General features: G+C 43.2%; 1 protein-coding gene across 2 annotated transcripts in view; it reads right to left on the bottom strand.

Annotated features, from left to right (window-relative positions):
- CNNM1 (cyclin and CBS domain divalent metal cation transport mediator 1) overlaps positions 1-16602 on the bottom strand; it is a gene marked incomplete at both ends in the record, with an annotated part of 392548 nt that overhangs the window by 39680 nt on the left and 336266 nt on the right. Inside the window, one exon of one of the 2 annotated variants that reach the window (XM_079714931.1) lies at positions 5034-6598. In XM_079714931.1, coding sequence (XP_079571057.1) covers positions 5034-6597 — 1564 coding nt within the window. Of the gene's footprint in view, positions 1-5033; positions 6599-16602 lie in introns of those variants that run through there. The other variant, XM_079714930.1, reaches the window with a different exon arrangement.

The following is a 16602-nucleotide window of genomic DNA, read 5'->3' as shown; positions in this document are numbered from 1 at the left end:
ACACAATAGGTGTATAGTAACTATTTGCTGAATAAAATTAATGAATAACCTAAGTGGAAGAAATAGCAGACTAAGTTATGTATCAGTACAAGAAATATGCAATATTGGCAAATTTTTTCAGACTTTGTTCCAAATATTTGGCCGACTTTGGAGATTATTACAGACTGAATATTTGTGTCCCTTCCCCTCTCCAAATTGATATGTTGAAGCCCTAACCCCCAGTGGGCCTCTAAGATTAAATGAGATAACAAGGGTGGGGCCCTAATCCAAAAGGATTGGTAGTTTTATAAGAAGAAGAGAGACAGGAGCTGTTTCTCTCTCTCTCTGTGCTTATGCACTAAGGAAAGGCCATGTGAGGACACAGTGAGAAGGTAGCTAGCTGTCTGCAAGCCAGTAAGAGAGCTCTCATCAGAAACCAAATCAGCTGGAATCTTGATCTTGGACTTCTAGCCTCCAGAACAGTGAGAAAATAAATTTCTGTTGTTTAAGCCATTCAGTCTGATATTTTGTTATGGCAGCCGGAAAAGACTAAGACAGTGATTAGTAGGATGAGGGTGGGGAGTGAAGGAGAGGTTTCTCCCTTGGTAGACTGGGGGCACAGGTGTGTCACTAACTGGGGTAGATAAACTGGGAAGAGGAAGATTGATTATGGTCAATGGAACAACACTAATTATCCTGTACTTAAGGTTCACCTCACTCAAACATAGAAATATAATTGAAATTAGCTATTTAAGATCACTTGTTCAATAAATATTTATTCAGCCTCTAGCCATCAAGGTCACTGTGTTTGTCCTGAGTATACAAAGTAAGTAAGATTCATTCTCTGCCCTCAAGGAACTCACAGTCAGGTGAGGAGAAATATTGTTCCTTTTTGTAAAGCTAGCATGCTTGCTTTCCTTTTCCCCTACTTCTAAAGACCTGGAGCTCATAAGAAATATATATATATATATATAAAATCCCATATGGATAAGAGCTTTGGAATTACAAGACCGGGACTTGAATCTGGGCCTTGGAATATACCAGGTGAGTGATGAACTTAGGCAGTACAAGTAACGCTTCTGGTTCTTATGGTCCTCACCTATACCTGCAGAGTTGTTTTAAGAATAAGAGAGGGGGCTTCCCTGGTGGCGCAGTGGTTGAGAGTCCGCCTGCTGATGCAGGGGATGTGGGTTCATGCCGCAGAGCGGCTGGGCCCGTGGGCCATGGCCGCTGGGCCTGCACGTCCGGAGCCTGTGCTCCGCAACGGGAGAGGCCACAACAGTGAGAGGCCCGCGTACCGGAAAAAAAAAAAAAAAAAAAAAAAGAATAAGAGAGGTAGGTAGAAATGTTTTGTAAAATTCAATATGCATGTTAGCAGTTATTGTAATTATAAAAAGCTACATTTCCAACCTGCAGAAACTGAAGGGTAGCAAGTCAGAGGTGAAAGGACAGCTTTGAACCGTTTGGGTGGCAGGAGTTTTGGGATGGGAGATGGAATAAGACTGGTGTGGTGGAAAAAAGAACAGGCTTTGGGGTCCTGTGATCTGGTTCAAATCACAATTCAGTCAGTTATTAGCTGTGGAAAGTTGAGCAAGTCATGTAATCAATCTGAGCATTAGTTTCTTCATCTGTAAAATGGAGGTAATAATACCTCCCCAGGAGGGTTGTTCTGAGTATGTCAAGGGCTTGGCATTGGGCCTGGCAGGGCTGTTGCTCAGTTAATGGTAACCGTTGCTCCTATTAAAATTACCTTTTTCCTCTCCTACCTCCTACGGGGTTTGTTTAGGTGGTTAAGTTACTTGAAGTGCAAGGAAGTGAGGGAAATGGAAGGGCTATTACGACTTGCTTAAAACGTTATTTTTAAAGGTAAAGAAAAGTAATTCAACTCAGCTTTCCTCTCCTAACCTATGATGCAAACGTAACTCTTATAGAAAATGACCACCGTATTATATGGCTTGGAGCCAGAGAACACCTACCTTGATAATTATACCTTGTATTTATTCTATTCTAAGTTAATCTATCAATCATTGTTAATAAGGTTCTCTGAAGACAATGCTTCTGAAAATTTAATGTACACATGAGTCACTTGAGGGCTTGCTAAAATGCAGATTTTTTTTCAGTGGATTTAGAGTGAGGCATGAAAATATGCATTTCTAAAAAGGTCCCAAGTGAGGCCCATGCTGCTGGCTCGTGGACCACAGTTTGAGGAAAGAGCAAGGCTCTACAGGGGCATGGAAATCTCTTGGGGTGGTGTAATGGCCTGCTTCTCTTTAGGGATCTACCTAATTGCAAACTAACCACTTACTGACGGAACATTACCGTGCCTTTTTTTAGACCAGATTTAGAAATTCTGCAACAGGACTCATTTCTGATCAATAGTGACTTTTTCCAGCAGCCTACTACATGCGAGGCACAGTGCAAGGTGCTGGAGATATAGAGGTTAGTAAGACACAATTTCTGCTTCAGAAGACTGCCTTTATTCTAACACTGTCCACCCTTGTAGATTGTTAATTTTCTCAGGGCAGTCTTATTCTTTCCCCTGTTGCTTAGCACTATATAGATGCCAGTAAGTACTAAATGAATGAATGGATGAGTTCCCAGGAATTTCATTAAAAATGTTGTCTGGCAGAGAAAAACAAATGCTGTATATCACTTATATGTGGAATCTAAAAAATAAAACAAACTAGTGAATATAACAAAAAGAAACAGACTCACAGATATGGAGAACAAACTGGTGGTTACCAGAGGGAAGGGGGAGGGGGAGGGGACCCAATGGGGTAGGGGACTAACAGGTACAAACTACTATGTATAAAATAAGCTACAAGGATATATAGTACAACACAAGAAATATAGCCAATAGTTTACAATAACTATAAATGGAATGTAACCCTTAAAAATCACTAGGTTGTACACCTAAAACTTATATAATATTGTACATCAACTATACCTCAATAAAAAAAAATATTGTCTGGAAGCGCGTGACAGTGAACTCTATCTTAGCTATCACATGTAAGAGGTGGTTATATTAAAAAGGGGCTGATAGGGTGAGCCTTAATCCAATCTGACTGGTGTCCTTATAAGAAAGGATTCAAATACAGAGAGACTCCAGGGCTGAGTGCACACACACTGAGGGGCAACCACGTAAGGACACAGCAAGAAGGCAGAGCCATCTGCAAGCCAAGGAGAGTGGCTTCAGAAGAAACCAAACCGGCCAACACCTTGGTCTTGGACTTTCAGCCTCCAGAACTGTGAGAAAAAAAAATTTCTGTTGTTTAAGCCACTCAGTCTATGGTATTTTGTTATGGCAACCCTAGCAAACTAATATAGATTTTCACAGCTTTTATGCCCAGAACCAAGACTCCCTTCTGTAGGGTACACAAAATGTAAGAAAAATGCTAAAAGTATATGGATGAACCTCTGAATGCAATGGGAATGAGTCATGGAAGGACTGGGGGGAGACAGACAGAAGAGCGTGAGACAGTAGCCCAGACTGGGCTAAAACAGCTACAGTATATATACATTTCCTTCCCCTTCTCATGATATCAACACAAAGCATAGGGCTGTTCTCTCTCCAAATCTGAGAGACTGAAAGTAGCTTTTTGACTTTTTCCCCTTTCTCAGGTTACTTTTTGATATTTAACACAATTTCACTTGTCTAAAAATATTGTGGCAGGAGGAAGACCCCAGATTTCTCTCTGTATGCAAAGCCTTTATATACAAAGAGTACCTGTGCTGATAATGAAATGAGATTGAATTTTTGACAAACAAAAAAATGTATCAAAAACACATGGTCAAATGAGATTCCTGCTAGCCACAGGGAAGCTACATTTGAAACCTGATTCTAAAGTTGGGGATTAATTTTTTGCTTTGTTTTGTTTTCAATAAACATGCCAACTCATAAGTACAGATGAATGCCTCTTTCAAAATAGTTATTCTGGGAGGTTCTACACTTATTCTAACCATGTCACTGTTCTCAAATCATTTCTGGAATTGCTTTCAGGGTCTGTGAGATAGTTTTCTGAATGCTCTCAACTGTGACTCTGGAAGGTAGATTTGATTTTCAAAAACAACCAAGGGTCCTTCTGGGTCAACTCTGGTTACTAGGGGGACCAGTCAAACTGTATAATGTCAAGAGGATCAACCCTAAAGTATTCAGGCTGATTTTTCTGGAGTGAATTGTTCTCAACCTCAGAAGACAGTTTCCAAAGGCAAACCCCAGAAATGGAGTAAACATGTTATAGGCATGACGTCAAGGGCAGAGGATGTGACCGCTCTGAAGGAAACTCCATTCATTTGGATATGCAGGTTTTTTAGTGATTCCCTTTACCAGAATATTTCCTCAGGTTTAGATCTACCTTACTTCATGGGACCAGAGTTCCCAGAAGTACAAGGACCTCACTGCCTTAGTTAACTTTTAATCTCCAACCTGGGTACTTGATGTGTGTCCAAGGCATAGTTGATGGAAAGATGAATATGGGGGAAGAATGGCTAAGGTGTCTGGGGCTTACTCTATGTGATTCAAAGGGCAGAACTAGGACCCACAGAGAAGCTCTGGAGACATAAATTTCTGCTCCTTGTAGGAAATACATTTTCAGCAGCTGGAGCTGTCCAGCAACGGAGTCTGCCCTGGAATTGGAAATGGTGAGCTTCCCACCCAGTGAGGAAGCAAAGACTGCTTGTTATGGGAACCTTTAGAGGTACCTCCTGCAATGGGGAGCTATGCAGTGCCCTCCAAGGGCCATCTCCTGAGTCCTATCCTCACAATACCCGGCAACTGGTAGGCCCTGAAAAAATACTGGAATGCAATGAAGGAGGACTGCAGTGCATCCTGTGAGCCAAGTAAACGGGAAGAGGCAGGGACTCAATCAGCCTCAAGGAAGGTAGGGAGAAGTGAAATAAAAAGCCCCAGGGAGCCATGAGGTAGGGCCTTCCTTGAGTTTTTGGTACCATAGGAGAGAAGCTGCTTTGGGTACCTGAAGCCTCACGTGTTTATGAGAGGGTAATACTTTTTAAGGGGGTAGGAGTTGAGGGAGGAGATTAGACCACATGCTCACCCTTCTTAAACTCCTCCAGCACCGTGTCCAGCCGGGTATCATTGAAGACGCAGTGCAGGGGCCGGTTGTAGAAACGGGTGACCGTGAGAAGCGGCGTGCAGTCGTCGGGGTCCACGAAGGCCAAGTCCTTGACAAACAGAATGTCCACAATGTTGTGCCTCTGGTCGCCCTCGTACACGGGGATGCGAGTGTAGCCGCTGCGCAGGATCTCGGAGACAGTGGCGAAATCCAGCACAGCGTCGGAGCGCAGCATGAAGCAGTCCCCAAGAGGGGTCAGCACCTCTTCCACCACCTTGGTGCGCAGCTCCAGGGCGCCCTGGATAATGTTGAGCTCCTCTTTCACCAGGTCGCTGTAAGGATCCGCGGCCCGCAGCGTTTCCAGCAGCTTCTCCCGCGTGTAGAAGGTGCTGATCTCCTGGCGCAGCGCCCAGTCCAGCAGGCGGCTCAGCGGGTAGCACACGGGGAAAGCGGCCGCCATCAGGAGCCGGGTCAGGCACACGCTGTGGGAGGCGATGGCCAGCCCGTGCCGCGAACACACCGAGTAGGGGCAGATCTCTGCGCCCAGGAACACGGCGCCGGTGCACACGAGCGCCGGGAGCCAGGGGAAGTGAGTCCACGCGTCGCCGTAGTCTTCCCCAGTGTCCCCGACGCCCGGCGGCAGCGAGGCGTACAGCCAGCCCGCCAGGGCCGCGTTGGCTCCGGCTTGGCCCAGGAGCAGGGTGCAGAGCAGATGGGTGCCCCTGCCGCGCACGGCCTGCACTCGACACGCCTGCTCCTGCTCGGCGGCCGAGCCGCTGTTCCGCAGTACCCGTAACTCCACCGGGTCCAGCGAGAGCAGGCTCAGGCGCAGGCCGCTAAACAGGGCAGACAGGGCGAGCAGCAGGAGCGCTCCGAGCGCCCGCAGCCACGCGGGGGGCAGCAGGTCCCCGCCCGGGCCATAGAGCCGCGGGCGTACACGCAGCAGGAAGCCGCCGGCGGCGCCGTGGTGGTGCCAGGAGCGCCCGTCCCAAGCGCACAGAGAGAAGAGCTTCCCGCCACCGCTCGTGCCGCCTCGCTCTGCCTCGCCCTTACGCAGTTCCCGCACACGCACCTGGACTAGAGCTGAGCCCGCCACGCCTCCGGGGCGCAGGGGCCCCAGGACCTCCACGTCCGATGCCCAGTCGCTCTGCTCGCGGCAGCGCTGCGACCCCGGGAAGCGCGTGGGGACAGCGCTGGGCGCCGCGCCGCTCCCGCCCGGAGGCTCCTCGATAAACACGAGCCGTGGAGCCCAGTCGCCGGTGCCGTTCTCCCCTGGGGAAAGGGTGGGTGTGGGCACCGGCTCCACGGGCGCCGCGGGCCTGGGCTGGAAATAGACGCGCAGAAGGAAGCTAGTGCCTTCGGCGGCGCGCAGGGTGCCCCCCTCCAGGGACACGCGGCCTCCAGCGGTGTCCTCGGGCCGCAGGCCCAGCAGCCAGGCGGCGGCGGCCGGGGGCCGAGGGGACAGGGAAAAGAAGAGCAGGAGCACAGCGCCCCTGCTGCAGCAGTCTCGGAGCCTGACACCCACCGCTGCTGCCGCAGCCGCCATCCTGCACCCGGCGCGGCTGCACGTGATACTGCAGAAAGCTTACCGAGAGCTGGAGGGAGGAGGAGCCGGAGCCCCAGGCAGTTCACCACGTGTACGCACCCCTGCGCGCGTGAGCTGGAGGCGGTGGGGGTGGGTCCCAGCGGGAGGCTGGAGATGGTCACGCATCACTGCACGGTGCGTGACCCCGACGCACTTGGGTACGGCAGAGTTGCAGCCTCAGGAAGGCTTGTCTTGAAGCACGGCCTCCTATTCCAGCAGTAGGATGCCACTCGGCGAACTCCTACCGGGCAGAATTTCCCATCTGGCCCTGCCACTTCACCATTGGCCAGGGTTTCGCCTCTCCTTCTGCCTCTTGCATTCCCCCTTCTGGTCAAAAGATATTCTGGAGACGAGTCCTGAATCTGTGTTTGGTCTCAACTCCAGCTGACCTTTCATGTTTTAAAAATTTACAAATTACTTAGGTTAAATTCCTTGTTAAGATCCAAATATCCATTAATAAGAAACTGTTGAATTAAGTTATGATACCACTGTGCAATGGAATACTATGCAGCAGAAAAAAATAATGATGTGGATCCATGTGTTTGTGATATGGAAATATCTCCAAAGTAATAGCTGCAAAATATCAAGGTGCAGAACAGTGTGTATAATATGCTACTGTTTGTATTAAAAGTATGTAAGTATAAATGTATATGTACATATATACATATATAAAATATTAGATTTAATATGCAGAGGATACACAAGAAATTTGTAATAGTGTTCACCTCTGGGGAGCAGGCCTATTGTACAATGCCAAAAGCAGGAAATTGGCAGTGGTATAATGTGTGTGTATAGTTTTGTCTCATTTTACTCCATGTATAGATTTATATAATCATTGCTGAAATCAAAATGCAGAACTATCACCATAAAGAGCTAGGAGGGAGACATTTTACTGAATTCCTTGTATTGTTTGAACTTACCATGGGCCTGTTACTTTACTTTTAGTTTTATGCATTTATTTAAGAAATTTATATAGTAAAATTCACTTCCTGGCGTACTGTTCTATGAGTTGACAAATATTCATGTAACTATCACAATCCAAAATAGTGCCATCATTCTCCAAAATTCCCTTTCTGTCTCTTTGTGGCCAGCTCTCCCCCCATTTCATCCTCTGGCAGCTATTGATTTGTTCTCTCCTACAGTTTTCCTTTTCCAGAATGTCGTATTAATGGAATAATACAATATGCAACCTTTTGTCTCTAGCTTCCCTTACTTAAGTTAGCAATATGCATTTGACAGTCATCCATGTTGTGTTTATCAATAGTTCATTCCTTTTTATGGCTGGGTAGTATTCTACTACATGGATATATCACAGTTTATCCATTTACCAGTTAAAGAATTTTTGAGTTATTTCCAGTTTTTGGCAATTATGAATAAAGCTGCTATAAATCTTTGTGTGCAGGTTTTTGTGTGAACATATATTTTCATTTCTCTTGGGTAAATTTACCACAGGTCTGTATTACTTTTTAAAATAATTTTATTTTATTTATTTATTTTTATTTTTTGGCCACGCTGCATGTGGGATGTGGCACGTGGGACCTTAGTTCCCCGACCAGGGATGGAACCTGCGCCTCCTGCCTTGGAAGCGCAGAGTCTTAACCACTGGACCGCCAGGGAGGCAAGAAACAAGAAACAATTAAAAGCATACATTTGACACGATTCACCCATTCAAACAACAGCACAAGAGCGAAAGAGGAAAAATGAAACTCCGCATTTAAATTGTGTTGCTGAGAAATCAAAGAAATCAAAAGTCTCTTCATTTCAACTTGAGCATAGAACCATTGATTGTTGGAGCTGCGTGCGAGGGACTTTGGAGATGAATTTTGCTAAACTTTAATTAAGTTCCTTTAATTAAGTGTCCTTTCATTTCAGCTTAAAGAAACCACTTTAGCAATTCTTGCAAGGAAGGTCAGTGGTGATCAATTCCCTTAGCTTTTGTTTGTCTGGGAAGAGATCCATATGTATATAACAGAAATCTGATTATATCAATCCTCTGCTTCCAATGGCTCTCTATTGCTTATGACATGGCTTATCAAAATCCTTCATGAACTGCCTTCTCTCTACTTCATCACCCTGCTTCTCAAGGGTGGTAAGTGGCAGAGCTGGGATTTGAACTCATGTAATTGACTTTCAGAGCCAATATTCTTAACTGCTTGCTTGCATTGTCCCAGCAGTCACCCATATTGAATGTCCTTCATCGTCTCCCATGAACTATGCTTTTTCATGTCTCTAGGCTTTGCTACATGCTGTAGCTTATGCTTGGCCTTTCTCTATCCACTCTTTTGGCTTGGAAAACCCCTCCATATTTATCTTTCGGATCTTAGCTTTGAAGTTTCTTTAAGAAGTTTCACGTGATTCCCCAAGTCTGAGTCAGAAGTCCTTGCCCTACAGTCCTATCAATTCTTTTTCTTCCCCGACATATAACTTAGTTGTTGTATTATAATTGCCAGTTTATTTACTTACCTCTTTGACAAGAATTTGAATTCTGTGATCTCAAGGACTGTGATTATTTTATACATCATTATATCCCCAGTGCATACAGTAGGCACTGGTAACATATTTGTTGTGTAAACGAACAGAAGATTCCGTTCTGCAAGTTTTAGAGCTTAATACTGGGGGTTGGGAAGTGAATACTATAGTCATCTTCCTGTTTGGATCTCTTGCGGGGGCGATTCAAAGCACAACCTAAAAAGAACTCAAAGGCAGCGGAGATACTCAGGAGAGATAGAAAAAGAGGGACCTGGGATGAGTGGAACCTGGCGCTGCTTTGCTTCTATTGTTTTCCTCGCCACGGCTCTTCTTTGCAGGTGTATCAAACCCCTATCAAACCTATTTTGGCTGGGTGGGGCCAGGTGCTTCCTCACAGCCGGGAACATCTCGCGGTGCTTCATCATCCGCGAGAGCGGCGCGGAGCCGCCTCGTAGCCCCGAAGGCTTCCGCGCTGGGTCATTGAAAGTTCAGGAACTTTCCGTAGGGCGTCGAATGTGCAGTGACTTCCCAACGCATGTTCCGTCTCTGCTTGACTTTCTGTGGGGCCCGGAACACGGGACTGGAACCGACGAAACCTGCGGAAGAATGGTGGTCGCCTGACTGGAGCCCCCTGAGGGGAAGAACCTCCACCAGTGAGGAAGAGCCGGCAGAGCCTAGCGGGCGTTGCCGGGAGTGTCCACCCCAGGTCCGATGCGGGACTGTGCCCTCTGACAGGCGGAGGAGAAAAGGGAAAGACGGTGTTGGGGAGCGAAAAAAGAGGGACCCAGGAGGGGAATATTTTTCTCGGTCAGCAGTGGAGAAGAGTCCCAGGGTCGGTGGACAGAGGAGGCCACCGAGTCGACACACGGCCCTGGGCTGCGGAACCCTGGGCTGAGGTCGGAGAGCAGCAGGCGGCGGCTCAGAAGACAGGTGAGCAGCACCCCCTTTGAGGGCTTGTGGAGGAGCTAACGTAGGAGGGGTTATCCCGAGAAAATATGGACCTCCTGCTAATGAAGGGGTAACTGAGAGCACAATATTTGGGGTATGGCCCTGAGGGGATCAGATTTATGCTCACTGTACTGGAAGACCATGGAAAATACTGGTTGTATTTGGACTTAGACATGATGCAGTCGGGTGACCCTTTATGGGACTGAGCGGGTGGGACTCAGCTGAAGAAACTACTTGTTATAAAATGTAAATATAAAATCACCATAGAAATAACTCCAGCACTGGCTGCGAATCTCCAAGCTTATTTGCTTAGTCTGAGCCCAGAGATGTAGCTGTATTTATTTCTTGCCCTCATTCTATTCTGTCCCCCTTCCCTTCTTCCCTTCCTCACTTTTCACTCTTCCCCTTGCTTCGTCTCCTTATCACTACCTCCTTCCTTCCATCAAACCAGGAGTTCTTAACCTTAGAATTATGGTGGTCCGCAAACCACAATGGAAAGAAAATCATATTTGTTTAACATCTAAATAAAAATTTTTGTCTTCATCAATTATGAAAGTGATTGTAAACCACAGGAATATTAGCAGTACCCATGACTCATCAATAGAAATCAAGTGGTTTTGACAGTACCTGTACCTTTGCCACCAGAGAAATCACAGATGTCATTCACATTGTGGTATGTAGAAATATTTTTGCTCATTGCTATAAAATTATGAGTTATTTGATTGCCACCTCATCTTTTATTCAGTGCATTAACAGTGAAGCATGCTATATCATTAACTTAAAAAATATTTTGACAGCTATAGTACAATATAATTCATTTCCTTTGCATACTTCTTATCCATTCCTGATTTTGCTGTGGTGCATGGAAGGAAAACTGGTGCTGATCTTGAGAAAGTAAATGACCCAAATCACTGGGCCACAAATCTTTTTCCAATTTAGGTGGTTTCCAGTTCTTTCTTTCAACAAAATAGAAGGAGGACCTAATGTAGTTGTTAACTGATAGATAATTAAAAGTAATTTTTACTAATAGGTCAGTGTAGGATTTTTGGCAGATAACTCTGGAGATCAAAGAATTATGTGCTGTTACCATAGCAAAATGATTATTCCTAATTACTTATTTATGTAAACAAGCTTTCTCAGAATTTATATTTAAAAATAAATAAATATAGGAAAGGGATTGATTTTGTACATCTACTATTACTGTCAGTAAAAGCATGGATCCATAAAATAAAAGCCACATTCCTTTCACTAACAGATACGATGTGAATACAATTTTTATTATGTTTAATATTTATATAAATTTTATTATGTTTACGCTGTTTTGCTCAATTGGGTGCTAATACTGATTATAATGACAGTGCAATTAAGAAGAAATTTTTTAATAGTCTGAGCCTCCAGAACTATGAGAGGATAAGTTTATTTTGTTTTAAGCCAACAAAGCTATGATAATTTGTTACAGCAGCCAGAGGAAATTAATAATAGGCTTTATAGTGTATGCACTTATTCAGTTTTAGTAGATACTGCCAAATAGTTTTCCAGAGTGGTTGTACCAATTTACACTCCCAGTAGCAGTGTATGAAAGTTCTGGTCGCTCTACATCAAGGGTTGGGGGTTAGATATTGAAGAACCAGATAGTATTTTAGGCTTTGTAGGTCATATTGGATTTGTGGCAGTTACTCAGCTCTGCTGTGGTAGCGTGAAAGAAGCCATAGACAGTGCATAAATGAATGAGCAGGGCTGCATTCCTATGAAACTTTATTTACAAATAAGGTGGTCGTGGGTCTTACTTTGCTGATCCTTGCTCTGTGTCTTTTCCAGCACTGTAATTTCTGTCCTTTTCATTTTAGCCATTCTTGTAGTGTGTAGTGGTATCTCATTATGGTTTTAAATCACACAGCTCTGATGACAAATGAGGTTGAGCATCTTTTCAGGTGTTGACCATTTAGATATAATCTTTTGTGAAGGGTCTGTTCAAGCGTTTTGCTAATTTTTAAAATACAGTAAGTCCCCTACATATGAACCTTCAAGATGCGAACTTCCAAAGATGTGAACGTGCCTGCCAGCCCCTGTATGCCAGCTGTTGTACTGCACTATTGTACTTTTCAAGGTACTGTACTGTAAGATTAAAAGTGTTTTATTTTTTGTGTTTGTTTGGTTTTATGGACGAATTATTTGTGTGAAAAGTATTATAAACCTATTACAGTACAGTACTATATAGCCAATTGTGTTAGTTGGGTACCTAGACTAACTTCGTTGGACTTAAATTGGACTTACGAATGCGCTCTCAGAACGGAAGTTGTTTGTATGTATGGGACTTACTGTACTGGTATGAGATGTAATCCACATACTATCAAATTCGTCCTTTTAAAACTATACAAGTCAGTGGTCATAAGTATATTCACAGAGTTGTGTTACCATCACCACTACCTAATTTCACAGCATATTCATCACTCCCCCACAAAAGAAAACCCCATGATCATTAACAATTACTCTCCATTCCTTCTACTCCTAGCGCCTGGAAACCACTAGTCTACTTTCTGTCTCTATGAATTTGCTTATCCTGGACATTTCATATAAGTGGAATCATAGAATATGTGATCTTTTGTGTCTGGCTTCTTCGCATAATGTTTTCAAAGTTCATCCATGTTGTAACATAATCAGTACTTCATTCCTTTTTTTGTTTGTTTAACAATTTCACTGGAGTATAATTGCTTTACATTGTTGTGTTAGTTTCTACTGTATAACAAAGTGAATCAGCAACACGTATACATATATCCCCATATCCCCTCCCCCTTGCGTCTCCCTCTCACCCTCTCTATCCCTCCCCTCTAGGTGGTCACAAAGCACCAAGCTGATCTCCCTGTGCTATGTGGCTTCTTCCCACTACCTATCTGTTTTACATTTGGTAGTATATATAAGTCCATGCCACTCTCTCACTGCATTCCAGCTTATCCTTTCCCCTCCCCATGTCCTCAAGTCCATTCTCTATGTCTGCATCTTTATTCCTGTTCTGCCCCTAGGTTCTTCAGAACAATTTTTTAGTTTTTTAGATTCCATATATATGTGTTAGCATACTGTATTTGTTTTTCTCTTTCTGACTTACTTCACTCTGTATGACAGTCTCTAGGTCCATCCACCTCACTGCAAATAACTCAATTTCGTTTCTTTTTATGGCTGAGTAATATTCCATTGTATATATCTGCCACTTCTTATTTATCCATTCGTCTGTCAATGGACACTTAGGTTGCTTCCATGTCCTGGCTATTGTAAATAGTGCTGCAGTAAACATTGTGGTACATGACTCTTTTTGAATTATGGTTTTCTCTGGGTATATGCCCAGTAGTGGGATTGCTGGGTCATATGGTAGTTCTATTTTTAGTTTTTTAAGGAACCTCCATACTGTTCTGCATGGTGGCTGTATCAGTTTACATTCCCACCAACAGTGCAAGAGGATTCCCTTTTCTCCACACCCTCTCCAGCATTTATTGTTTGTAGACCTTTTGATGATGTCCATTCTGACTGGTGTGAGGTGATGCCTCATTGTAGTTTTGATTTGCATTTCTCTAGTGATTAGTGATGTTGAGCATCCTTCATGTGTTCATTGGCAATCTGTATGTCTTCTTTGGAGAAATGTCTATTTAGGTCTTCTACCCATTTTTGGGTTGGGTTGTTTGTTTTTTTGATATTGAGCTGCATGAGCTGCTTGTGTATTTTGGAGATTAATCCTTTGCGAGTTGCCTTGTTTGCAAATATTTTCTCCCATTCTGAGGGTTGTCTTTTGGTCTTGTTTATGGGTTCCTTTGCTGTGCAAAAGCACTTAAGTTTCATTAGGTCCCATTTGTTTATTTTTGTTTTTATTTCCATTACTCTAGGACGTGGGTCAAAAAGGATTTTGCTATGATTTATGTCATAGAGTGTTCTGCCTGTGTTTTCCTCTAAGAGTTTGATAGTGTCTGGCCTTACATTTAGGTCTTTAATCCATTTTGAGTTTATTTTTGTGTATGGTGTTTGGGAGTGTTCTAATTTCATTCTTTTACATGTAGCTGTCCAGTTTTCGCAGCACCACTTATTGAAGAGGCTGTCTTTTCTCCATTGTATATTCTTGCCTCCTTTATCAAAGATAAGGTGACCATATGTGCGTGGGTTTATCTCTGGGCTTTCTATCTTGTTCCAATGATCTATGTTTCTGTTTTTGTGCCAGCATCATACTGTCTTGATTACTGTAGCTATGTAGTAGAGTCTGAAGTCAGGGAGCCTGATTCCTCCAGCTCCATTTTTCTTTCTCAAGTTTGCTTTGGCTATTTGGGTTTTTTTTGTGTTTCCATACAAATTGTGAAATATTTTGTTTCAGTTCTGTGAAAAATGCCATTGGTAGTTTGATAGGGATTACATTGAATCTGTAGATTGCTTTGGGGAGTATAGTCATTTTCACAATGTTGATTCTTCCAGTCCAAGAACATGGTATATCTCTCAATCTGTTTGTATCGTCTTTGATTTCTTTCATCAGTGTCCTATAGATTTCTGCATATAGGTCTTTTGTCTCCCTAGGTAGGTTTATTCCTAGGTATTTTATTCTTTTTGTTGCAGTGGTAAATGGGAGTGTTTCCTTAATTTCTCTTTCAGATTTTTCATCATTAGTGTATAGGAATGCAAGAGATTTCTGTGTATGAATTTTGTATCCTGCTACTTTTCCAAATTCATTGATTAGCTCTAGTAGTTTTCTGGTAGCATCTTTAGGATTCTCTATGTATAGTATCATGTCATCTGCAAACAGTGACAGTTTTACTTCCTCTTTTCCGATTTGGATTCCTTTCATTTCTTTTTTTGTCTCTGATTGCTGTGGTTAAAACTTCCAAAACTATGTTGAATAATAGTGATGAGAGCGGGCAACCTTGTCTTGTTCCTGATCTTAGTGGAAATGGTTTCAGTTTTTTACCATTGAGAACAATGTTGGCTGTGGGTTTGTCATATAGGGCCTTTATTATGTTGAGGTAAGTTCCCTCTATGCCTACTTTCTGGAGAGTTTTTATCATAAACTGGTGTTGACTTTTGTCAAAAGCTTTTTCTGCATCTATTGAGATTATCATGTGGTTTTTATCCTTCAATTTGTTAATATGGTATATCACATTGATTGATTTTGTATATTGAAGAATCCTTGCATTCCTGGGATAAACCCCACTTGATCATGGTGTATGATCCTTTTAATGTGCTGCTGGATTCTGTTTGATAGTATTTTGTTAAGGATTTTCACATCTGTGTTCATCAGTGATATTGGCCTGTAGTTTTCTTTTTTTGTAGTATCTTTGTCTGGTTTTGGTATCAGGGTGATGGTGGCCTCATAGAAGGAGTTTGGGAGTGTTCCTCCCTCTGCTATATTATGGAAGAGTTTGAGAAGGATAGGTGTTAGCTCTTCTCTAAATGTTTGATAGAATTCACCTGTGAATCCATCTGGTCCTGGACTTTTGTTTGTTGGAAGATTTTTAATCACAGTTTCAATTTCAGTGCTTGTGATTGGTCTGTTTGTATTTTCTATTTCTTCGTGGTTCAGTCTCGGAAGATTGTGCTTTTCTAAGGATTTGTCCATTTCTTCTGGGTTGCCCATTTTATTGGCATATAGTTGCTTGTAATAATCTCTCATGAGCCTATGTATTTCTGCAGTGTCAGTTGTTACTTCTCCTTTTTAAATTTCTGATTCTGTTGATTTGAGTCCTCTCCCTTTTCTTCTTGATGCGTCTGGCTAATGGTTTATGAATTTTCTTTATCTTCTCAAAGAACCAGCTTTTAGTTTTATTGGTCTTTGCTATCGTTTCCTTCATTTCTTTTTTTTTTTTTTTTTTGGCAGTACGCGGGCCTCTCACTGTTGTGGCCTCTCCCGTTATGGAGCACAGGCTCCGGACGCGCAGGCTCAGTGGCCACGGCTCACGGGCCCAGCTGCTCCGCGGCACGTGGGATCTTCCCGTACTGGGGCACAAACCCGTGTCCCCTGCATCGGCAGGCGGACTCCCAACCAGTGTGCCACCAGGGAAGCCCTCTTCATTTCTTTTTCATTTATTTCTGCTCTGATCTTTATGATTTCTTTCCTTTTGCTAACTTTGCAGGGTTTTTTTTGTTCTTCTTTCTCTAATTGCTTTAGGTGTAAGGCTAGGTTGTTTGAGATGTTTCTTGTTTCTTTAGGTAGAATTGTATTGCTATAAACTTCCTTCTCAGTACTGCTTTTGCTGCATCCCATAGGTTTTGGGCCATGGTGTTTTCATTGTTATTTGTTTCTAGGTATTTTTTGATTTCCTTTTTGATTACTTCAGTGGTCTTTCAGTTATTTAGTAGTGTATTGTTTAGCCTTCACGTGTTTGTATTTTTACAGTTTTTTTTCCTGTAATTGATATCTAGTCTCACAGCGTTGTGGTCGGAAAAGATTCTTGATACAATTTCAGTTTTCTTAAATTTACCAAGGCTTGATTTGTGACCGAAGATATGATCTATCCTGGAGAGTGTTCCATGAGCACTTGAGAAGAAAGTGTATACTGTTGTTTTTGGATGGAAGGTCCTATA

Source organism: Hyperoodon ampullatus (genome assembly GCF_949752795.1).
Source record: "Hyperoodon ampullatus genome assembly, chromosome: 1".
Taxonomy (NCBI): Eukaryota; Metazoa; Chordata; class Mammalia; order Artiodactyla; family Ziphiidae; genus Hyperoodon; species Hyperoodon ampullatus.
The sequence above is the reverse complement of the archived record's forward strand: the minus strand, read 5'-3'. Positions and strand labels throughout refer to the sequence as shown.